Source organism: Manis javanica, chromosome 4 (genome assembly GCF_040802235.1).
Source record: "Manis javanica isolate MJ-LG chromosome 4, MJ_LKY, whole genome shotgun sequence".
Taxonomy (NCBI): Eukaryota; Metazoa; Chordata; class Mammalia; order Pholidota; family Manidae; genus Manis; species Manis javanica.
In genome coordinates, this window is record NC_133159.1 from 86,645,308 (window position 1) to 86,670,120 (window position 24,813).

The following is a 24,813-nucleotide window of genomic DNA, read 5'->3' on the forward strand; positions in this document are numbered from 1 at the left end:
GGCTTAGACATTTGAATGTATCATAGTCACTTTGAAAATGATAAAATAAGGTCTGTGTGATTAGCCATCATGTTTCCCCACCCCAGGCTCATTAAGTTAGATCAGATCGTTGTTCAGCTTCACAGGGATTATCTGTCTTATGGATCATACTACTTCCTCTTGAACAATAATTTGTACACAGGTCATACTGACTTTTATAGAACTTAAAAAACAGAGCAAAGATACTACTTGTAACAAAGACTTCTCACTGGCTTCCAAAGACACCCCCAGGTAATCCTGTAGTGGTGGCCAATAGCTATAAAAACCCATAAAAGCTAAAGTTCAGGGGAACTTTTCTGTTTGGCAGAGTTTATAATCTCCACATGGTCAGGATTAATCGTGAAGGTATGAGAGAGCAATGGAGTACAGTAACTAGAACCCCAGGTTTCTACCCAGAGGCCCAAAGGGGAGTCTAAGGAACCAGGAAGTTAACAGGGAAGCACCCTAGAGCAGGGGCATGGGAAAGCAAACTCATAAAGTTGTTTATGAACACTAAGGATCACCCTCAAGTCACTAGTGTTTGGATCTGAGCCTACTTAGCATACCAAAAGACCTTTAGAACTAATCTATCTAATTGGCTAAGCCCCAGACTGGCACTAGGCTGAGCTAGGTCTGAAGAGAACTGCAGTCCTTGAAACCTGAACTGACATTGGAACCATAGCCCACAGAAGGCAGATACGTCATGGCATCCTGAACCTAACCAGGCTGACTGACTGGTAGAATGAAAAGATTGCCATTCTCCACAGAATTTAAACAAGACCAAAATCTCAATATTCAAAATGTCCAAGCTACAATCCAAAATTATTTGACAGAGTGCCATAAAAATTTCAACTTGCAGAAGAAAAACACCAGATGCCAAGGCTAGCATGACATTAATATTGAAATTATCTGACAGACTTTAAAGTAGCTATTATAATAATGCTTGAACAAGCAATCACAAATCTTGCAACAGATGTTAAATGTTAAAACAGAAAATAGAAGATATAAAAAAGAACCAAATAGTAACTTTATAACAATAACCAAATTAAAAAACAAACAGAATGGACTCAACAGCAGGATGGAGCAGAGGAAAGAGTCATTGAAATGGAAGATAGATCAATTAAAATTATCTACTCTGAATAACAAAGACAATAAACTTAAAAAAAGAAAAAGACCCAGGGAACCTGTGAGACAATAAGAAATGTCTAACATTTTTGTTACCGAAGTCGCAAGGACTGCATATAGTACTGAAGAATACAGTGCTGAAAAAATATTTGAAATAATGGCTGAAAACTTTCCAACTCTGCTGATCCATTCAAGAAGCTGAACAAACACCAATAAGGATAAACCTCAAGGCATCATAAACAAAATGAAAGTCTCACAAGCTTTACTACAAGTTCATTCTAACACTTAACATGAAAAGGCACAGGAACTAGGATAAAACAAGTTAGAAAAAAGAATAATAAAATTAGAGGAATCATACTACCTGTTTTTTTAGACATACCATAACGCTAAAATAATCAAGATTGTTAACACAGAAGGGCAAGAGACATACATGAACAGAACAGCAAAAAGAGTCAAAAATCCCCACAAAGACTGTCAACGAATTTTTGACAATGATGTATAAACAGCTCAATGGAGAAAGGATAGTCTTTTTAGAAACAAATAATGTTAGAGACTCTGGACATCTATATGAAAAATAATGGACCTTTACATACACTCACACTTCATACAAAAATTAACTCAAAATGTATCACAAATCTAAAGGAAAATTCAAAACTATAATAATTTTAGAAGAAACCATAGGATAAAATTTACATGCCCTTCATTTGATGATGGGTTCTTGGAAGTATTAACACACAAGGAAAAACTGATAAACTGTATTTCATCAAAACGAAAGACTTTTGCTGTGCCAAAGACATGGTTAGGGAATAAAAAGACAAGCTATAGAATGGGAGAAAATATTTGCAAATTACATATCTGAGAGCTTGGATAGAGAAAATTATATAAAGAATGCTCAAAACTTAACCATAAGAAAACAATCCAAATGAAAGGTGGGCAAAAAACATGAATGGATGCTTCATTAAAAAGGAAATAAAAATGGTAAATAATCACGTGAAAAGATGTTTAACATCATTAGCCATGAAGGAAATGGGAATTTGAACTACCAGGAGATACCACCATACACCTATCATAATAGCTAAAATGCAAAATACTGCCAGTATGAAGTGCTCAAAGATACAGAGCAATGGGAACTCTTACAACCCAAGTGAGAATGCAAAATGATGCAGCCATTCTGCCATCATTTTGGCAGTTTCTTATACAATTAAATGTACATATACTATATGACTAAGCAATCCCACTCCTAGGTATACACTTGAAAGAAATAACATATATATTTACATAAAACCTGTTTGTGAATGTTTTAACAACTCTATAGATTGTAGCTAAAAAATAGAAACTCAAATCTCTCTGAAATAGTAAATGGACAAATTGTAGTATCTCTATAAAATAGAACACTAAGCAATAAAAAGGAACCAACTTTTGACACATACAATAACTTGGATGAATCTTAGAGGCATTGTGTTGAAAGAAGCCAGTCCCATTTATACGATATTCTCAAAAAGACAAAGCTGTAAAGATCAGATCCTTGGTCACCAAGGGTTATGGGGTGGGTAAGGGGTGAATATTAAGGATAATGGGAGGGAGTTTCTTTGAGTGATGGAACTGTTCTGTGTCTAGTTTATAGGGGTGGTTTCACTGTATGGTAATATAAAATAGCACTAAAAAATAATAGCATTGAAGAGCTAAAAACTACTAAATAAGCAAATGTATGTAAAGTTCATGTGTTTCTACTTTAATTGCCCAACACTGGGATTTCATGATAGTAGACCAAAAACAATATTGTTCATCCTTTTTCTGATGAATAATGCACATTTTTAATTTCACAATTTCATTTAAATTGAGGCTAAATTACATACAGAATAAGGTTGCCAGATACAGCAAATAAAAGAACCCAGTTAAATTTCCATTTCAAATAATCATTTTTTTAATAGTCTGACCCCCACCCCCAGTCAAAACTTCATGTATATCTTTTAACTTGCCAAAAACTTACTACCAATAGCCTATGTCGACCAGAGGCCTCAACCATAACATAATCAACATATATTTTTGTAGTTATATTATACACTATACTCTTAGAACAAAGGTAGAAAAATGGATCTTCAAATTGTCACATATCTCCAAAAGAAATTCCGATACGTCTGTTGAAAAAGATCCACATATACAGACTCATGCAATTCAAACCTGTGTTGTTCAAGGGTCAACTGTATAAATATGTCCCAAATATTGAATGGGATATGCTTGTATTAAAAAAAAAACTTACCTAAAGTTCAATTTAACTGGGTATCCTATATTATCTGGTAATCCTGACACAGAAAAATACACAGATCCTAAATCTATATACAATTGAATGAACTTCGGTAAATGTAAATACATGTACAACCAACACCCCTACCAAGAAACAGAACATTTCCCTTATCCCAGGTTCCTTTCTAGCCCCTTCCAGCCACTCTTCTCTCCAGAGGCAACCACTGTTTTCTTTTGATTAGTTTTGCCAGTTCCTAAACTTCATATAAATAGAATTGTACTCTTATGTGTTCTGGCTTCTTTGACTTAACATATTTTTGAAATTCATTCATGTTGTTAGTCAATAGTTCATTTTGTTTTATTGCGAAATCATATTCCATTGTAAAACATACCACAATTTTTAAATCCATTCTCCTGTTGTTGGACACATGGCTTGGTTCCTGTTTGGGACTATGAGTGAATATATAAAGTTATGAACATCCATGTACAATTTTGTATGTTCTCATTTCTTTTGGGTAAATACCTAGGAATGGTTTTTGGTAGTTCATGAGGTTTTAGAAGAAACAGTAAACTATACTCCAAAGTACTTGTGCCACCTTATATTACTACCAACATACAAATTTCAGTTACTCCATATTCTGCAACTTTTTACTGTTAGCCATTAGAACTTTTTACGTTCTATTGGCTTTGTTAATTTTATTTTCTTCATTTTGTTTCACTGATTTCTGCTCTCATGTTCAGTGTTTCCTTCCACTTACTGTTTAATATGCTCTTCTTTTTCTAGTATTCTAGGAACATTGATTTTACAACTGTTTCTAATACAGGCTTCTAAAACGATAAATTTCTCTTTTAGCTCTACTTTTTCTGCATCCCACAAGTTCTCACCTTTTATGTTTTGATTTTGGGATTCTTCTAGACATCTTTTTGTTAGTAATTTTTAATTTCATTGTTAGTGGCCAAGTGTATGTTCTACTTGAATGTTTTACACATGCTTGAAAATAATGTCTCTTCTACCACTGTTTGGTGCAGTGATGAATCACTATCAATTTGATCCGAACAGTTGGTGGTGTTCAAATCTTCAAATTGTCACTGATGTTTTGCCTGTGTCTATCATTTGCTGAAAGGTTGCAAAAATCCTCAACTTTGTGGGTTTCTCTACATGTCCCTTTAGTTCTGCCGATCTTTGCCTGATGTATTTTGAAGCTGTTACTCAATGCAAATGCACTGTCCCTTTTTTATGAAAAGTCCTTTATCTCCAGTATACTTTTTCTTTCTTAAGGCTGTTTTGCTTATTAAAGCCAGTTGTTTTTTTATACTGTTTGTATGGTCTTTTTTTCCCCCATTACTTTCATCCTGTGTCTTTAAAGCTTAATTCTTAAAGACAATACAGTTGGGACTTAAAAAAAAAAAATCTAGTCCTTTTAATTGGAGTGTTTAGTTGTATACTTTTAGATAATTATTGATTCCATTGAATTTAGGTCTACCATTTTGCTATATTTTCTATTTGCCCTATGTTTCTTGCCCTATATTTCCTTTCCTGCTTTCTTTAATTGTATATCCTTCAGTGTTCAATTTAAATTCCTCTAAAATACATTAAAAAAATTTTTTTTCTCCTGCCATGTTTTTGGTAGTGTCTGTCAAGGGATTACAATACATATACTCAATTTATCACAGACTACTTTAGTTATTATTCAACTACTTCAAATAAAATATAAGAACTCTGCAACTATAAAATTCCTTTAACCACTCCAAGTTGTGCTACTGTTGACATATATGTTGCATCTAAATATATGCCAGGATACCATGATTGTCAGTTGTCTTTTAAAAACACAACACACACAAAAAAATTGATAGGCTTTTATATTTTCATATTATTTCCTTCTATCCGATGTCATTTACCTTCAGCCTAAAAAAACTCCCTCTACTTCCCTTGAGGCACAGGTCTACTTGTGACAAATTCTGTTATGAAGATTATTTTGCTTTCGTTCTTAAAGTATGTTTTCACTGGATATAGAACTCTGGGTTGACAGGGTTTGGATTTATTTTGCTTATTTTCATTAAAGATGGCCCCCCCATTGTCTTATGACCTCCATTTGGTTCTGATGAGAAGCACTCGACATTTACTGCTCCCACGTATGTAATGGTTTCCCCATTACACTCTTGGTGGCTTTTAAGATTTTCTCTTCTTTGGTTTTCAACAGTTTTAACTATGATGTGTTAGGTGTTATGGGTTTCTTTTATATAGTTATCCCGCTTGAAGTTCACTGAGCTTATTGGGTTGTGTATTGACAGTTTTACCAAACTTAGAAACATTTGGCCTTTACTCATTTTTCTGCTCTATTTTTTCTCTTCTCCTGAGAATTCAATTATATATGTGTTGAACTGCTTGATATTGCCCCACATGGGACTGAGACTTTTTTTTTCCTTCCCTCTTTTTCCTTTATTCCTTAGACAAGATAATTTCTATTCGTCATCAGCACTCTGCTGTTATGCCCAACCATTTGGATTTTGTTTCCATTTCTTTGCTGAGAGTACCCTCTCTAGTCATTTATTACAAGTTTGAACATACTTCTAAAAGCTACTTTAAAATTCTTGTCTGCTAATTCTACTATCTGGATTGTTAAAATCTCTTTCTAATGTGGGTTTTTGGCTTTTGTTTTTACTCTAAATTGTATATTCCTGTTTATTTGCATGCCTTGTATTGTATTTTGGTCATTGTTGATATGCTAAAGAGACTTATTTTGTTATCATGCTATGGAAGTGTTAACTTTTGTTCTACCACGCAATTAAATTATTGGTTAATCACCTTGATTTTATGGAGGCTTGATTTTACATTATGTTAAAGGTTTTGTCTTTTACTTTAGCCCAAATTCTTAGTCTTGGTCATAGTTTTTAGCTAATACATGACCATTCGAGGGATTTGATGAAAAGCCTAAGGTGCTTATCAAGCCATCAGACTTGTCAGGATTAAAACTTGAAACTGTTTTTTCTTGCAGTAGAGTTAACAATCTCTGTTTAGTTTTTACAGCCTTCCAGCTATGGCTTTCCACCAGGTTTGATGGGAGTCTTCTCTGCATATGCACAGTTCAGGAGTTAGCCAAAGATTTAAAAGGGGATTATATGCAGGTTGGAAGACTCCTCCCTCAGTGCCATCTTCTCTTTTAGGATTTCCTGCTTCAATTATAGCTCTTCTGGCAGTCTACAATTCCTTTAACACTTCAAATCAGTAAAGCTGCAATTTTCTCTTCAGTTCTAGCCACCCCTCACCAGACAGACTGGAGATTGCCCTGAGGGGAAAAGTCATTAAGTATAGTTCTCAGCCTGCTTTTGCTCACTTCCCAGTGCCTTTATACAGTTACTATATTTTGTCCAGAGTTTATAAGTTTATAATTGGTGGTGGTGGTGGTGGGGGGTTTGTATATTACAAGCTATTCCACCATTACCAAAACCAGAAGTCAGTCCTTCATTTTATAATCCACCAATGTTTGGTTTAATGTCTCAGAGGAAAACAATACAGAATTGGTACTTAAACATCTTTTGCTCTCTTTCCTTTTGTATCCAATAGATTAAAAAATGTAATGTTTCATATATATTAAAATATCTTTTATCTCAAATGAAATGTCAAAACAGTCTCTTGTTAATTGATGTTCCCAGGAAGTAGAGATGTATTTGTTCAACTTCCAATTAATTTGTTGAGCAAAGAAGTCAGGTGAGTTGATTAGACCATGGAAATACTGAGTTCGACCAATTACTAACATGTAGCAACACTACTTCTGTTGCGAAATAACCAAAAGTATAAAATTCTGTTATCATGACATATAATAAATGGAGTGTTATTTATAACTAGTAAGAAGAGTATGACTTTCGTACATACAGTGGCATATTAAATGAGTTAAAGTGATATATGACAAATCTCCATTGTGATATATCACAAATCTCCATTGTCTTTTGTAAGAATAGAAATAAGTTAGCATAAGCATAGCCATCTTAAAGGCCTAGAAGCCATTTTCTGAGTATGTGACTTAGAAAGAAAAACTAGAACTGGGTAAGGCCTTGAAAAACAAGTTAATCATGAGCACCGGGTGGTGGGCAGCTGTGACCCTTGCTCAGTTAATCTTACATACCAAGCTTATCGTGCAGAACCTCCCTAACCATTGAGGAGTAGTCTTATCCTGCCCTTGCTTAACCCCAGGATGTATGTCTTGCAAGAATAATGTATAGTTGTGGAAAATTACTATGAGTTAAGTGCTTTGAAAATGCTATATAAACCCTTGGCTCTGAGTGCTCGGGGTCCTTGTTGAGACCCGCTGTGACGGGCTGACTTGGACCCCAGCTAGCTGGCTGAATAAAGACTTTGCTTGAATTTACATCTCTATGCCTGTGTAGTTTGTTCTCTGGAGAAGCCTTGGAAGCCCGGACCCTAACACTTTAAACTTAAAAAATTTTTTAATTGTATTTTGTGGTCAGCAAGTTTTCCATTTGTCAGCTTGGATGTGAAAGATGCTATTTAAAACTGAACAGTAACTGTACATGGCTGGCTGAACAATATAACCTCTAAAATACAGCAGAATATGAGCCATATAATTAGGATGTCAGCTGAACAAGACAAGGCCACTCAGAAGGATGTCATTTTGTGGCATGTGCTCAGCAGGGCTTAAGTAAGTAGAACTGTTGGGTGGGGACTTATTCTTCCCACCTCTGTTTACATGTACTAATACCAACTGCTGTCAGTACAGCTCACCTTGCAGTTAGAACAGCTGACTTTTTTAAGACAGAAGAATATTCCACCTTGTATGAACTGGTTTCATAAGTAAAAACTGTTCTTACTCAACTCTGTTCTAAGGATGTCTGTAAGTTTTCAGGGTTAGTCTGCTAAATGTGTGTATATCCTGAGAAACTGCTGAAGGAGCAACAAAAATCAATGATATCATAGGGAAAAAACTCATAGCCACAGGAAACCAAGCACTGTTGAGTCAACATTTTTCTTCTTGGTCACTTGTTTTACACTTACTAGGTAAACCAAAAGACCTTTTCATTTGTTATACAAATATGTGTGTATACATGCATAAATGACCAAAATTAACATCTGATAATATAAAACGTTTATGTTCAGAGTTCATCAATGCTTTGGGATCCTGAGCTTTTTTCCGGTATAGAAAACAGACTTAACATCTCCATTTCCAGTGGATGCATGTTGTCTCCTGTTATAATTAAGGAATGTAATGGGCCTCCCAAGTCCACAGTACACATCTGCTGCAAAGTGCCTGCTGCAATTTTCTGGTCCTCAGCTCCAACCCTGGCTAAGCCAACACAGAGTGTCTCCTCCGTGACTGCTATTAAAAAAAAAAAAACCGTACTATAATTCAATAAAGGAAGTACATTATGTTATCCAACATTCAAACTAACATTAGTACCAAAGTATATTTAAAGAAGCTACAAATGTCTTATATTTCCTTGGTCACTCATTATGAACTAATGAACTGATTATCTATTGATTTATCTAAGGCTTTTCTAAGTTATTTGCACTATCTGACATATAAAGTAGTAACTTCCTAATGTACCCTCTCAGAATTCTAAAGGCCTACCTCACTTTTTTAAAATTTAGGCTTACCTCAATTTTTAGGAATTGATAGACAATTGTATCCCATACCCTTTACAAATGCATTGCATTTGTCTTTAGATTAAATGAACCATGTTTATTAGATGCTTGTATTTTCAATAAATTGCTCAAAATATGTTCACATTGATCAAGATATACTGGAAAAAATAGGATTATGAGACACATACACAGGTTTCTTTTTCTGTTTGGCCACCTAATCTACTATATGACAAAATTCAGCTTTTTCATTTTTAAAATGGAATACTATCTCTCTTAAATGGTAGTTTTTAGAGCTAAGATAATAGATATGAAAGTACTTAGTAAACTACAGAGCCCTTAACAAGTAACTAACAGTCATTATGACATTACTTATGCTTTTAAGTTCAAAATGACCAACATTAGTGAATTTCAGCATTATTTACTCGGATAGAATAGCCTTAGGGCTGTTTCATGGTTTTATTTAATTGGGAAGGCTGTCCTGATCGAACACTGACCAAAACAGGGGAAATGATTTCTACAGGAACAAGTAAGGATACAAGGAACTCTGTACAAAGTTATGGATATAGAACACCCTTGAAGACTGTTTTATGAGTTTAAAAGGGTCTTTCAATGAAAAATAAATAATAGTTATTCAAGACTCACTTCATGTATTTTTTTCTATCAAGAGATAGGTGCTCATAGGCAGTCACCACCTTATAACAAAATCCATCCATTTAAAACCTCTCAATAAAGATTTACTAACAATAAACATTTTATTATATACCACATACTGTATCTAGATATTAGTAATATAATATACTAATTACAGGAATATGCTAACAGGAATATAAATTCTCTTGTCTTTACCCTGAAGAAAACTAATTCTGGTCTTAGTGTTGAACATGAGAAAAAGCAGAATAAGTGCCTCTTTACAGGATAGATCTCATCATGGATTTTGGCTAAAATCCAAGTTCTGTATTTTACCGAAATATTTATATCAGTATTTAAATAAAATCTGATTTATATTTAATGTGTGAAACATCCTCACTTTGGAATGGTAATGGTCTTTATTTTCTAGAAAGAACTCCATAATTTTTCTTCCTCGTATAACTTTCAGCTTTGAGAGTTAAGTGAAAGGTGAAAAAAATCAATGACGATGCAAACACAAGCGCACTGTGGTCGTGGTGCCTGTGTGTGTGTGTGTTACAGATGTGTATCAGACACACAGCTCAGCGCAGGGGCCAGGAATATGAGAGCCTTTTAGGGTCTTGAGTACCTGGTTCTTCTCCTCGTATCCTTTGATTCTGAACAATCTCTAGAAATTGCTGGGCTGCTTGGTTTACGCTCATAAACCGAGGAGGTTCATAGATTTTTCTTCCCCTGTGGGTATAAAACTAGATGCCATTGTTCTTAGCCATGAAAGTACATCACACATTAGTAATGCGTTATCCCCCACCCCCCAAGTATACTCAAGCACCACAGTCTACACTCAATTGGAAGCTTTCACGTGTCGCCCACTTCACCTACACACCAGAGCATGGATACAGTCACTGCTCAGCTTTAGCTTTTTTCATTGTTCTACTTCAACTGCCCGCGATCTCACTGAAATGTTGGCAGAAATAAAAGTCCAACAACTTAAAGATAAATGTCTAAATGAAAGTTACTCTTATTCAAAGTGATACATTAGGTAAAAATAATTCAAAGTAAGTGGGAATTTGTTATATATCCTAGTTTAATCAGGTTCTGTAGTATGCATTTTTATTACCATGTTTAAACCACATATTCCTCTCATCGCTTCATCCTCTAAAAGAATATTAAAGTGGTAACTATCTGAAAATCTTGGGGAGTAAGATACGTTTACTTCAGTATGCCTCAAAAGCCTACCTTGTTTGCCCAATCATTATAATAAAAATACCATTTTTGTAGCTTACATAATTTTCTGACTCTCAAAACAGTTCTCTAAGTCAGCACTACTCAAGAGAAATAGCATGCAAGCCACAAACATAATTTTAGATTTTCTAGTAGCTACATTAATAAAAGTAAAAAACAGCAAAATTAGTTTCAATAATATAGTTTATTTAATCTAATATATCCAAAATATTAATTTTAACATTTACTCCTATAAAAATTATTAAGGAAATTGTTTTGTACTAAATCTTTGAAATCTGATATTTTATTTATGATACATCAATTAAAATGTTAAATTTTCATTGGAAATACTTGATCAGTTCATACTAAGTATTTATAAAATTGGATTTATATGCTTAAGTTGTTTTAAATATACTTAAAAGTTTTTCAATAACAAAGTTGAGTATTCATTTTAAATTAATTAAAATTAAAATATAAATTCAGTTCCTCAGTTATATTAGCCATATTTCAAGCATTCATGTGGATAATAGCTTATTAAACATTGCTTCCATATGCAAAAAGGATTACTCTTATTACACATATGAGGAAAATGGCTCAGAAATGGAAGTAAATTACCCAAGAGCACACATCTAAAAATAGACTCAGGACTCAAACTCATGTCTTCTGATTCCCAATTCATAATTCATTCCAATTCATAATATTTACTGAGTGCCTATTAGGTGCCAATCAGTGTTGTCAGTATCAAATCTGTGAAATCCATTGCTACTTCCACTCTGTCACACTGCTTATTATTTCAGAAGATTACATGTTTAATTTTTAACTGTTAATGAAAGCTGATTTTCAACAATCTTTAAAACCCATGTCATTTATGTGGAATTTATTGTTCAAGGAATTAAAATAGATGTAAGCATTTTCAGAATAAGAACTTACTTAATTAGGTTTTCCAAAGATTGCTCCTTTACTTTGATGTCTATAGAAAGCAAAAAAACAATTCTCTTTTAATGTAATTAACTACTTTATCTAAAACCCCATACGTAAATTTCAGTTGAGTCACCTAAATTTTAGGGAAACACTCTTCTCAAGTCTCCAAAATGCCAATGTGGGAATCTGTGATGGTCTTCCCTCACTTGTATCTAGCCACATTTTTATGAAGATATAGAGAAGAATGGAAGCTTATGGTTGTGTAAAGGTCATTAGTTAGAAAACAAACATCAGACTGTCCCTGAGATCATCCTGAAAGGACCTAACTTAATTTCCTCTTGGAAAACAAGACACAGGAAAGAGTTAGATAAATATTGGCATATATACTACTTAACAGTCAATCAAAATCTTAGTGTTCATTTCTACTAGCTATTAACTAACTACACATACCCAACTGAAGTCTTCTTAGGTTCCTAGTGTTACCTGCTTTTCAGACACTAGAATGTAAGCTTTAATGCACATAATATAAATAGAAGAAAATTCTTACCATATTTTGAAAGGAGATTTTGCTTTCTTGTGAATGATAAGACATACCTAAATACTTACAAATAAACACGCTTTAATACCTACAGTCAGGGCTCTCCTGAGCACTGACTGCAAGTGATGGGGCCAGAGTACACAATCTCTGCTCTCATGAAGCTTGACAATCCAAGTTCACAGATATTTGATTCTTTACACTTTTTTAATCACTGGTGCTCAGCTGAACGATTTGGTAGAAGGTAAAGAAGCAGAATCACCCTACATCCTCACGGGAACTCAGGACACAACAGCAAGAGAACAGCTGCTTCCTGTTCTACATGCTCAAAACAAATGGTTCAGCCAAAGTTTGTTTTTGCAAAAATAAATATAGTGTAACTGAGGGGTCTTTTTGACAGGCTTGTACAGCTTTCCTGAATGATTATAAAAGTTTTTCTTATAAAGCATATTAGAGAGTTTCCTTGGAAAATACAGCAGTGATTAATTCCTTATATGTATTCTAAATGTTCTTGGAAACAGCAGTGAATGTATTTTTCAGGTCCAAAATGTTATTTAATAATCTACTTGTCTGCCACATATAGGAAAAAGTGTCTTATCTGCTATTGAAAATGTGGCCTACAATACAAATAATGGTATAAGTCAACTTAGATTTCCTTTACAAGATTTTTCTAAGATTTTAAAAAATTCAACACATGTATTAATTTATTCACCTTGAGGTACTGAGAAGTTATTTATAAGGTTTAAATTTAGTATTTTCAATTCTTTTACTTTTTTAATGACATGCTTTATAGAATCTGATTTTTAAAATGAAAAGGGTTGGGGAGAATTTTTATAGGCAAATGCTTTTTAATTGAACATAAGACTGAATTAGTGAATTAATCTCAAGCCAAACCAGTCTTAATACTTTTCCCTTGTCTTCACACAGGCCCTAATTACTTCTTTCTACTTCTACTTGCGAGAACATAAGCATCTCCTATTCATTTTGGTATCAACACCTAGCATACTGCAAGTACTCAAAAAATATCTCTGGAATAAATCTGTTCACGTGGCTCTACCGCCACCCACCCACCTACACTATCTATCTTTTGAGTAAGTCCCAATTCCTTCATAAAGCCTTTGTTGACTTCCCCTCAAATGGTTTTTGTTCTGTGAAGTATCTATACAATTAATACTATATTTTACTAATTTCTAACTATATCATATACATTGGTCTTGTCTTTCCAAGTAAATTTTAAATTCCCTGTAATTTCTTATCATGGTATATTCTCACTAATACCTACAGGGCTTGGCCCATAGCAGGCATTCAATAGACACACACTAATTTAAAAGATGAGAATTCCAGGTGATTAAATGGTGAGATCTAAGGTATGAGGGTTTGGAATCATGATTATCTTATTCTTCACACCTTGTTCCTGCTTTTGTTAACAGAGCAAGGAAGACATATTGTTTAACCTTGTTTGTCTTTTCCCAGGAAAGCTAAGAAAAGAGGCAGCTCTTAGAGAGTTCAAGAGCCAAAATTCTGGTTTATCCTTCCTGCTTCTCCATACAATAGAACTTAACTGTTCTTTAAACTTTCATGTCCATGGCATGTTAGTTCCAACTAGACTTTAAAACCCTGAGGGCAGGACCCATGTCCAATACTTCCTTAGTTTTTCAAAAGAACCTAACTCCATATCGGGCAGAGTACACCACAATACAGTGAAAAGAGCTGTGAACAATAGGCTATTTGGATTCTATCAATTCTGCCACCAATAAGCTAGGTGACAGTGAGAGAATGATTCAGTATCTCTGGGCCTCAACTTCAACAGATTCTTTCAGGTCTGTAATTCTGTGATTCTGACAGCATCAATATTCAAAGACATAGGATGTGCTTGGTAAGAATTTGTACTCACTAAGTCTACTGAATTGCAGTAAATTGACAAGAACAGGGCCTTGATGGACAGATGGGCAAGATACAGAATGCTGCAGAGGCTCTATTAGGCATAAGAGGTAGGCAGCAGGAACTATCACGTGTACACAGAGATAGCCATGTGGTATTTGGAGCAGAAAATGCATGTCACCCTGAGAGCGTATGGGAAAGAAAGTGGCACGCACAGGGTTAGACTGGGTCCCTTCTTACCTCTAGCTTAGTTACCCCACAGAGCAGCTTCACCTTAACACAAAATCAAAACAAGAACAAGACAACTCCATACTGTGTAATAGGCCTTACCGAGTAAGCATAACGTATGCATGCTGTTCTGCCTGTTCTTCTTCACTTTGTCAAAGAAGCTTTCTGGTCTCCAAGTGTCTGTCCAAAAAACAACAGAAACGGTCTCGCCAAACTTATACAACTAGGAAAAAAAAAACCATTAATTAACTATAGAACAGTTCACTGACTGTATTTCATAGATAACTACCAAAATAAAAAGTGAGAACCAGACTTGAGATGGATTGAGGATCAAATGTGTCACAAAAAAGGTAGTAAGAGTTCTGTGGCCCACAGCAAAGTCAGTGTCTTTCTGATGCCCTTTCAGGAGGAGGCTTCTAGTATTTCTGCATTCAGCACAGGGACATATGTAACTAGTTCATGATTTAGCTATGTAGCTGCTAAAAACACTGAAATACAAAGAACCCAGAAGGAAGCTGAAAAAGACACCGTGGAGCAGTCAGAGCAGGGTTCACAAGGCTAATATTAGTATCTGCTTTCCACATGAGACCACCAAGGCTCAGAAAAAGCAAGCTGACTTGCCTAAGGTCAGGGGTTTTTAGTAATGAAAAAGAAATTCAAACCTAGGTCCAAGGAAGTACACCTTTGCACCATGCCATCCCAGTAAAAATCACACGGTATACGCACTCCAACCATTTCCCTAAACCTAACCCATTATTTTAGCCACTATTTGCTTCCTCACTCTAGAGTTAGATGAGGGCCTTTCCCAAACTCCCCCTCTCCCTGCATGCAGCCCACCCACCCTGTCTGACTGATACAACCAAGAAGCCTGCCTGGTTTGAGGCTGGCTGTGCAGTTAAGTGAGTCCAACTCCAAATCTAGTTTTGAATTCCGGTTCTGCAACTTGTTAGTTGTGTGACATTACTCTTTCTAAGTCTTTATCTCCAAAATAAGAACAGTGATAACACTGTCTTTCCTACCATAGGAATGTGATGATCAAATAATAGAGAAAGTTATTCAAACTGTGAAGTGATATGCTAATATTAGTTCTTATCTAGGCACTGTACAAAGGACAATTATTTTCAAAGACAATGTACAGTAAAACATAACACTACAGTTGTTATGTAAAGATTTAATTACCCAATTTAAATAGTGTTTGAAAGAATTTATAATAAACCTGGAAAGCACTAGCTGGGTAGAAATCACATCGAGTTGCTGCCACAAAATTAACTGTGTCACCAGAATTGCTGTGTGACTTCAGGAAATCACCCAACTTTTCCAAGCCTAAGGTTCTTTATTTTGAAAAATGAAAATGGTCTGGAGAAACGATTGTCATCCTAAGGCTTCTCAGATCAGTTTTCAGAAGCTGCTCCAAGATGTAAGGGGGAAACAGAAAGGAAGGAAACAGAGAAGCTGAGACATTCAAGATCCTCGATCCCTACATCCCTAGAGAAGCTCAACTTTTCTTGATTTCTATATACTGAGGTCCTAAAAACTATAACCAATACTTATAATGGTGACTTCGCATTCCCAAGGTTCATCATATTTCCTCACACAGCCACAACCTCAACTTACCTACCCATGGGCTTTAGTCCCAAAGTCCTTCTGAAAATTGCCCCAAATTAATTTCCCCATAGAAGCCATGCTACTCAGTGGCAATCATATTCACAGATCAGTGTACAAAATCCTATGTAACTCCAAATATTCAGTCAAATTTTTCTGCCACATGTAATGAGATTTTCCTGTAAAAAATGCATTTAGTGTTCTAATGTGAGATTCCTGGAATACATTCACCCAAGTTACAAAGACTGGGCTCTGTCACTGTTATTATTCTATGAGAGACAAATTTATCAAAGAAATATAACAGATCATCCACTCTGTACTATGCTACGCACAGATTAAATTGGGAAACAAAGTAGAACTCTGGCCCTCATGAAGTACATGGTCTCACTTGCACCTCACAAAGTTCTGGGGTCATGGCCCTGGTTGTTCTGGCCATTTGGGCGATCACGGACAAGTCAAATAACCTTCCTGACTTTCAGGAGGAACTCCCCTGCAAAATGGGTATAATAACTATAAACCTAACAATATGGTTGTTAGCAATGAAATGACATAAACTATGTAGAGTGTCTAGTATCTTACATAAAGTAAGACTCAATAAATGTTTGGGATTTGGTGATGTAATGATGATGATGTTTATAATGATAATGTGAAGATGTTGTAAAATGCTGTGTCCTGCTATAATCTAACCACTTTCCTTATTTGGGGTGAGCTCAAAAATATTACCTAATATTTTAAACTATGCTTATGATTTAACTCTGAAAGTTAAACTGTTTACATTCTAAAAAGGATTTTTGGCATCTCTGATCAGATTTTGAAACATTAGTATTATTCTACTCAAAAACTTTAAGGGAGAATAATTAAAGCTAAAGAAAACTATATATGTAACCATACACAAATACTTTAAGTGGATCTTCAATACTTCTAATAGTCATAAAAATATAGTCATGGAGATAAATTCTTCATTCAAAATAAAAGGGATAGACCATTTAAAAGAGAAATGAAATGCTAGTCACGTATAAACACCAGTGAAGCATTCTGTGAAAAAGCGTCTTTGAATTGTCTAATTTGGAGGATTAAAGAAAACCTCACATAAGCACTGCTTTCTAGGACCCTGATTTATAGACTGCAACCATTCCCATGGCAGTGGTGCAACCTTCTTCAATGAATTCTGGAACATTATGCAAACAGTTGCACCACTTAGATGTCAGTACCTCAAAGAACAGAAAGACCAGTCCTTTGTGTTTCATAATCCAAGGAGTTACCAGTAAACTATAAATAGAAACTGGAGCAAAATCATACAGTGACGAGAACATACAGGGACGAGGTTGCAAAAGCCTAGTACGTGCTTGTATTTAGAAAGCCTTACAAATTTTAACTTTTGTGCCATGATCACTTTTCCCCAAAGAGATTATTGATGGAAATCTAAATTTAAAAACTACAAAAAGGAGCTGTTTTTTAGGAGTAGTAAGTAAATACAGGCCTTTTTGTTTTAACCTGGAGTAAGTTAGAGAGAAAGATTATCAAACTTGATATTGGATGTTCTTATCTACTGAAGACAAACAAAAATTCAACTCAAATAATCCACTTAATTATAAGTAAGGCACTATTTACAGTGAGAAGATACATAAGAAAGACAAATAGCAGGTAATAAATAATTATCAAAAGTGAGATAAAGACCAAGTATTGTAAGAGTTCAGAATTTCGCCCACCTGAAGGCAGCTTCTGAAGAGACAGAATATAAGCTCTGATCTTGAAGGATGGGTAAGATTTAGAATGGGGAAGCTGAACATGTGGCAAGAATGAGATGTTATAAAGAAAGTAACAGAGGTGGCAAATCTTGGGCAATATTTCGAATGGCATTAAGCAATTTTCAGAAATAGCTGTTGCCTGATTTGCCACTCACAAGTATCTCTAATTCCTGCCAGTTTACCCAGTGCCAATTTCTGGTCAATTCCAGCTCTATAATTCATATAGTTTCCAACTACCTTGCCTGAATGACCTTAATAGTCTTCTAATTCATCTCTCTGGCCACCAAATTTGCTTCCTTTCAGAAGCACAGATATCTTGTTGACTCCATTATATAATTAGGGTTTAATGCTTTTGTCATTTTACATTCAAATAAAAATATTTTGTGATTTTTAAGTTACAAAATATCTTCTCTGGACATGCAAAAGTTAGAAAATTTAAGTTGCTCAGGATTCTATTAAGCCGCACATGTACCTGTTGTACATATATATCCTAAGTCAGATGAGATAAATCTGTGAACTACAAGAAAGCTAAGCCAGCAGAGCTGTCAAAAAAACCCACCACAAAACCACATAATCAAGTTACTAGTTTTCTCTTCTATACAGAACACTGGTCTTGGACTTTTTTTTTTTAATCTTCACATGCATTTTAACATTGATGTAATGCTGATATCTGCTGACCCATAAGAAAGATTATCACATAGCCGCCTACTAGATACATAAATTTGAATGACTATGTAGACAAAAGAACTGTAAGTTTTAATATGCACACATAAATGAGAGAATCTACATATGAGTTAAATGAAAGAATTACAATTTAAAGTACTTAATTCCAAAGACAAGATCCAACTTGTGGGTGGGGGGAGTATAAGTAAATAAGTAATTCAACTCAGCAAGTATTTGTATATATTGATTATATGCATGGCATTGTGATAAAGTGCAATGGAAGATGTGAAAATGAGTAAATCAAGGAGTTTATAATATGGTAAAAACATAAAATAATACAAGTAACTGATCATTCTGTATAGGAAGGGGATTTACCAGGATGTTGGAATAGAAGAATGGCAAAATCAGATATAAAAAGAAAACTATGAAATGGGAGAGAATGATGGTAAAGTTGCTACTAAAACAGTGATTAGAAACAGTTACAGTGAAAATAGGAAGGAAAACAATGTTAGTAAGCCATGATTTAGCAGGTGATCAAAAATAATTCTGAAGTGACTAAAAGAATAAAGAGCTTTTTAAATGAATTATTTTAAGGTTGCATAGCAATGTCCTGCTCTGGTATACTTATTCCTAGTTTAGTGTTCTCTGCCTTAGGTTAGGCTTTATCATTTCTGCATTAGTCCCTGGACAACAATAAAGCAAACTAACAGTAAGAACTATTGTAAGGTCAACAATGCTGATAATCACAGTAAGTGTTGTGTTATGAGAAAAAGGAAGGAAATGAGTTGTTACTTCCAAAAGAGCAATACACATTTTTTTTCCAAAGCAGAAACATATTATATAAACAGAGGAACATATGGCAATAATCAAGGTCACTCATGCAACAGCCAGAGAAAGTGGAAGCATTTCATAATGATGAAAAAATGATACCTTTTCCCTGAAGTCAGCCACAATTGATAATGCACTTTTATGCAGAAATCATTGCTCTGTGGTTTCATCAAACTGTCTCATTTACCTGTCCTTTTAAATGTCTCAAAATCATTTCAGTCACCAAAGTTTTACAAAAAAATTAATATATTCAATCACATAAATCATTAACAATAAATGACAAATACCAAACAAAAAACATACTTTAGAATTTGTAATTTCTTCTTTTATTTAGCCTATCAGATTCAGGTCAATGGACATAAGTGCTAAATAAAAAGACTGCAAGAAAATATATCGAACTGGTAACAATGGTTATCTCTAGGTGGTGGGACTATGGATGCTTTTATTTTTTATATTACATATATGCTTTTACTTTATGTATGCTTTTATTTTATTCTTAATACTTACTGTATTTTCCTAATTTTCTATCAGTATATGTGTCATTTATTATGAAGGAGAAAAGGTTTTTAAAAAACGGTTCTTCTAAAGTAGAAGCAATGGTAAATGAAAGCAGTTCTGCTTCTACATGATTAAGCTGCTAAATGCTTAACTTAAAATTCAAGAAAGGATTTTGTTCCTCTTGTCTTGTGTATCAAGAAAAACCCCTGACTTTTTTCATTACCGGGAAAGTCTAAATAGAAACAACTTACCCAGCTCTAGACAAATAAATGGAAATTTTCTTGATTAGAAAAATCTTCAAAATATTAAGTGTTAGAAATGTTACTTAGGAATTTCAAATAATATGATTTTAAGGTATACGTGTACATGGCTAATATAACTGCGAAAAACCCCAAAATTTATTCAATGAAAATTTGAGTATCTAATGTATTTTGGTCAAGGTAATCTTTGCCTAATGTTGGAACATAGGCCAGCTTTTTAGCTTACAAATCTATAGGATATTAGAGCTTCTCTAGTTCAGCAGTCTTCATACTTTTTAATGCTAAGTATTTTTTCCAAATAAATTCTTAAACAGAATATCAAGAGAGTCAAAGATAATGACTGGGCTCCTCTAGGATTTATTCTTTGTTGTTTGGTGTCAATTACTTCATTATCTTCAGATTCTCTGAAGCATCTTCATAAATCCTGGTGCACTTTGGAATCCACTGACCTTGTCCAACATTGCTCCCTGTCCTCACCTCATCCCTTTGTAGTTATGAAACCTAAGATCTGGAGAAGTTAGATGACTCCTTAGTCACTGCCTGAGCAAAAAATACATTCATTTTTGTGTGTGCTTCTGTAATATCTTACAGATTCCCCAAAGTGCTTCCATGACTTCCTTCTTTAAATATACATTTCTCTCTGTTGGGAATGTCTTTTATCTTCTTGTTCATCTAAAAAAACAGCTTATCATTCATTTTTTAAATGACATATTGAGGTATAATTTACACGCCATAACATTCACCCACTTCAAGTGTACATTCACAGATTTTTAGTAAATTTACCAAGTTGTGCAACCATCACCATATCCAGTTGTAGAAAATTTTCATAATTCCAATCAGATCCCTTATGTACATTTATGGTTAATAACATCACCCCAGCCCCAGCCAAACAATTACTTTCTGACTCTAATAGATTTGCTTTTCCTGGACATTTCCTATAAATGGAATCACAAAATATATGGTTTTCTGTGTCTTGCTTCTTTCAGTTAACATGCATAAACTTAATACCTCTGCCAGGACTAACTCTTCACAAAACAAAAGGAGAGACTTCAGGGCAACGTCCATGCCTTCAAGAGACTGGGAATAAATTAAACCTAAGCACACTCTTGTAGTAATCAATTCTGAGATTGACAGTAGTCCTGAAAGCATATGAATGAAGACTGACACAGGGTTCTTAGGAAAGGAAGCAACAGCTCTAAAAATGACAAGTTAATATAACCAACCAAAATAAGAAACCAACTGAGCAATGGTGACAGAAAGGTCCAGTTCCATAGACAAGTCTATGCGGTAAGAACAATAATAACTGTGGTAGTGAATGTGGTGGGAAGGGATCCCTTAGCATACAGAGTCTATTTCTTTTCCTAGGCCTTTAAGTAGGCAGAAATGGCTCTCTACATCTCCCTAAATCTTGTTCTCTTAATAGACTTTGCTCTTACAACTCCCTTCTGATTTTCTCTTACATTCCACCCCTGGCTATGCAGTCTAAGCCCCCATCACCTCTCCTCTAAAGGATGGCAACAGCCTCCTAATAATTTCCTTGAGTCCAATCTTTCCTAGCAGCAATTCAATCTCCACACACGAGCCACAGATATCTTTAAAAACACTTACCATATCAAGTATTTGCACTACTTAAACCGCTTTAAAGGCAGTCAATCTGCATTATCTAGAATAAAATCCAAACTCTTGACTCTGGATTAGAAGGCCTAGCTAGCCAACCCTTCCCTCTAGAGACCCCAGATCACTGTTCTCCCTGCTTGCTGCTCTCCAACAAGCCTTTCTTTAGTTCTTTCAACAAGCCAAGCTCATTTCCACTTTAGGGTCTCTGCTGAACTGTTCCCTCTGACTGGAATACACTAGTTCCTTCTTGGTTCATATTAATTTAAATGTTACCACCTTAGAGTCTCTTCTGACCACCCAATTATAGTAATGACCCAGTCACTTTCTACACTGTTTCAGTTCGCTTGAATTTCTTATACTTAATCACTACCTGACATCTATTTTATTTGTTATTTCCTCACCCTCCTACTAGAATGTAAGCTCTTTGACAACAGGGACCTTCCTGGTTAGGTTTATCACTGTAGCAAAGGTACTTAGTAGGCAAACAATTAAAGAGACAAACAGTATCTGTTGAATAAATGGATCACTATTCCTTTCAATGATGTCTAATTGTTGGAAATGCATTCTCAGCTCCCCACTCCAGATCTACTCTATAGAAAATGTGAGAGGAAGGCCCAGGAATCTCTCTTAAAAGCCTTCTAGGTGATTCTGATAAGTAAGCATTAAGATATGAGAACCACTGGTGTAGGTTATTGGTTTTTTCCATAAATGCTAGTCCAAATGATGAAGAGCAAAAGACTAGCTATTATACGGAAAGAAACTTGGCCAAAGTTTTGCAGGCGGACTATCCATATATTTATTTTAAAATTTAAAAGTGCCATGCCTATAATGATTAATTTTTTAGAGCCTTATCTCAGAAAACTGTTCAAAAGGAAATCAATAATTACCTCTTTCCCCTGGGATATAATTTGGGTGGCCCAAGAAGTATACTTTAACAGAGATTTCATCAATACATAAGACAGACTTCGAAAGTCACTTCCTGTTTTCCCACAAGTAGTAAGTCATTTTCGTATCCAGATTAGAGAACAGGGAAACAATGCTTTGTGGCTGCTAGAGAAATCCCATATAAAATTGAAAGCTAAATACTTTTTTAAAAATAACATATGTAAATGTGGATATGACCTTAAGGGTTTATATGGAGACTGTCAATACAGTAAATTCTCTCTCAATACCTTTATCCTCTGTAAACATGAGAAATATTATACTGTACCTCTCCATCACTCTAGAGGATCAGTAGGACAGGGCCACCCAGGTTTAGCTTGAGCTAGCTCTGGATAACAGAATCACATGTGATGAAGACAAAGATCTTCAAAACAAATATTTTTTTATTCTAAAATTTTTATGCTTAAAAAAATGAAAATTTAAATGATAATAGTTATGATAATTTAGAGCAAAATATGATGGGAAAGGGCTAGCTCACTACAAATAAAAATAAAATCAATAAGAAAAAATATATTACATTAGCTAAGGTTTATAAATCTTTGTCACATGATAATTCATTCTCGTTTTTTCTTTCTCTTGGCAACCATCAATTCTTAAAAGGTAGCATTGTGTATAGAAAATACTGGACTGAGAATCAAGAGACTGACTGCAGTCAACTCACTGACTGCAATGTTAGAAAGGCTTTAAAGGATAGAAAAGACTTGAATTGGCAGGTTTATCATTGCAGAGGATCAGGAGGACAGGGTCATGTGAAGCTCTAGCCAGGTCTGGATAACAGATTTACATGTGATGAAGAAAAATATCTCTTAAAATACACTTAAAAAAAAAAAAAAAAACCAAAACTTTAAATTACATATTGTGGAATACCTCGTTGCACAGATTCTAAGATAGACATTTTTTTCCTATTAGAATGTATCTGAAATAGGAATATGCTTTAATCAGTGAAGTCTTAAAACCACTGTTGACCATGAGTAGTCATAGTTATCATGGATTATATGTGTGTCCACATCAGAGCACAAAATCAGACTTGGAATAATGAATGTTGGCAACTTAGGAGAAAATCTTGGAAACTCTTAGCCCCTCAGAATCAAGATTGCTGTGCTAAAAATAACTAACTTTATACAACAATAATCACAAAGCTGGCTTAGAAGCCTGTTATCACTGGCTTTGGCTCCTTCAGATTCTTTTAAAAACTTCTATGTCACAATGCTGTATAGAAATAACAATAATACTATATGGAAAAACATGGGCTTCAGCAATGCAGTGTAAGTCACCTGGAAAATTTTTAAGATGTTTTAGGACTACTGAACCAATGTAATTAAATTACATTTCCTTTTTTGTATGCATAAGTTGGATATAAAATTAAAATCTTTCTCTAGCTAAATTTCAATGGTCTATTCCAATGAAGGGAGGAAAAATCTAAACTAAACAATGTTTTAAAAATTAGTATTAAAAAACCTAGTATACACTAATGTAGCATAAAATGTCTTAGAGTTCATGAAATATAATAAAGTCAACATGCAATCTGTAGAAAAAAAAAAGATTTTTGCCAAATACCATGACCAAAAACTCCTTCTTTGTGGTATTACCTGTAAACCACAGCAGCCGACAGCATTTATTATGGAGGCATTATGAATAACTCGATAAGGGATACCCAGTTTTGTTGCTCTCAAAATAAGATCACTGTGTGTTGTGGCCCTGTAGTGAGAAAAAATCAGATTAAAGTAACCAACACTAACTTTTTAGGACAGTAAAAATATAAAGACATAATATTTCATGAATTCAAGTCAATCAAAGGGTTGAAGAAACTATTTTTCCTCAATTTCTGGGCTTTCTGGCAAGAAAAGTTTAAGTTTACACATGCCCTTCACAATGGCGAATCGTACCAGCAACACTCCCAAAGCAGCTACAGAAAAAAGGGACATTTCACCTGGTCCTTTGTCCTGCTAATACCTGCAACAACTTATGTGGAATATAAGCTCAGCAACTGAACTCCTGAGCAGCGATTCTTAAACTTTTTGGTCTAAAGACCCCTTTTAAACTCTTAAAATGACTGCTCTAGCGTTCTAAATTATGGTACAACTGGACATACTCCTTAATTTCTGCTCTATTTTGAAGTTTTGTCTTTACATTTTGAAATACAAGGCAGAATACACAGAACATTTTCAGAGCCTGTCGTCTGTCTTTATACTGGGTTCTACCTGATACAATCCTAGCTGGATTTTACATCTGGATTTTAGTTATTTTACTTAAAAC

At 34.7% G+C, this 24,813-nt stretch overlaps 1 protein-coding gene across 3 annotated transcripts in view; it reads right to left on the reverse strand.

Moving 5' to 3' along the window:
- Window positions 1-2,584: 2,584 nt before the first annotated feature.
- DPH5 (diphthamide biosynthesis 5) overlaps window positions 2,585-24,813 on the reverse strand; it is a 35,760-nt gene continuing 13,531 nt past the window's right edge. Inside the window, exons 4-8 of one of the 3 annotated variants that reach the window (XM_017668572.3) lie at window positions 24,147-24,255; window positions 14,502-14,622; window positions 11,765-11,804; window positions 10,242-10,345; window positions 2,586-8,720 (exon numbers count right to left, since the gene is read on the reverse strand). In XM_017668572.3, coding sequence (XP_017524061.2) covers window positions 8,497-8,720; window positions 10,242-10,345; window positions 11,765-11,804; window positions 14,502-14,622; window positions 24,147-24,255 — 598 coding nt within the window. In that variant the 3' untranslated portion in view covers window positions 2,586-8,496. Of the gene's footprint in view, window positions 8,721-10,241; window positions 10,346-11,764; window positions 11,805-14,501; window positions 14,623-24,146; window positions 24,256-24,813 lie in introns of all 3 variants that reach the window. The other 2 variants (XM_017668571.3, XM_017668573.3) reach the window with 2 other exon arrangements.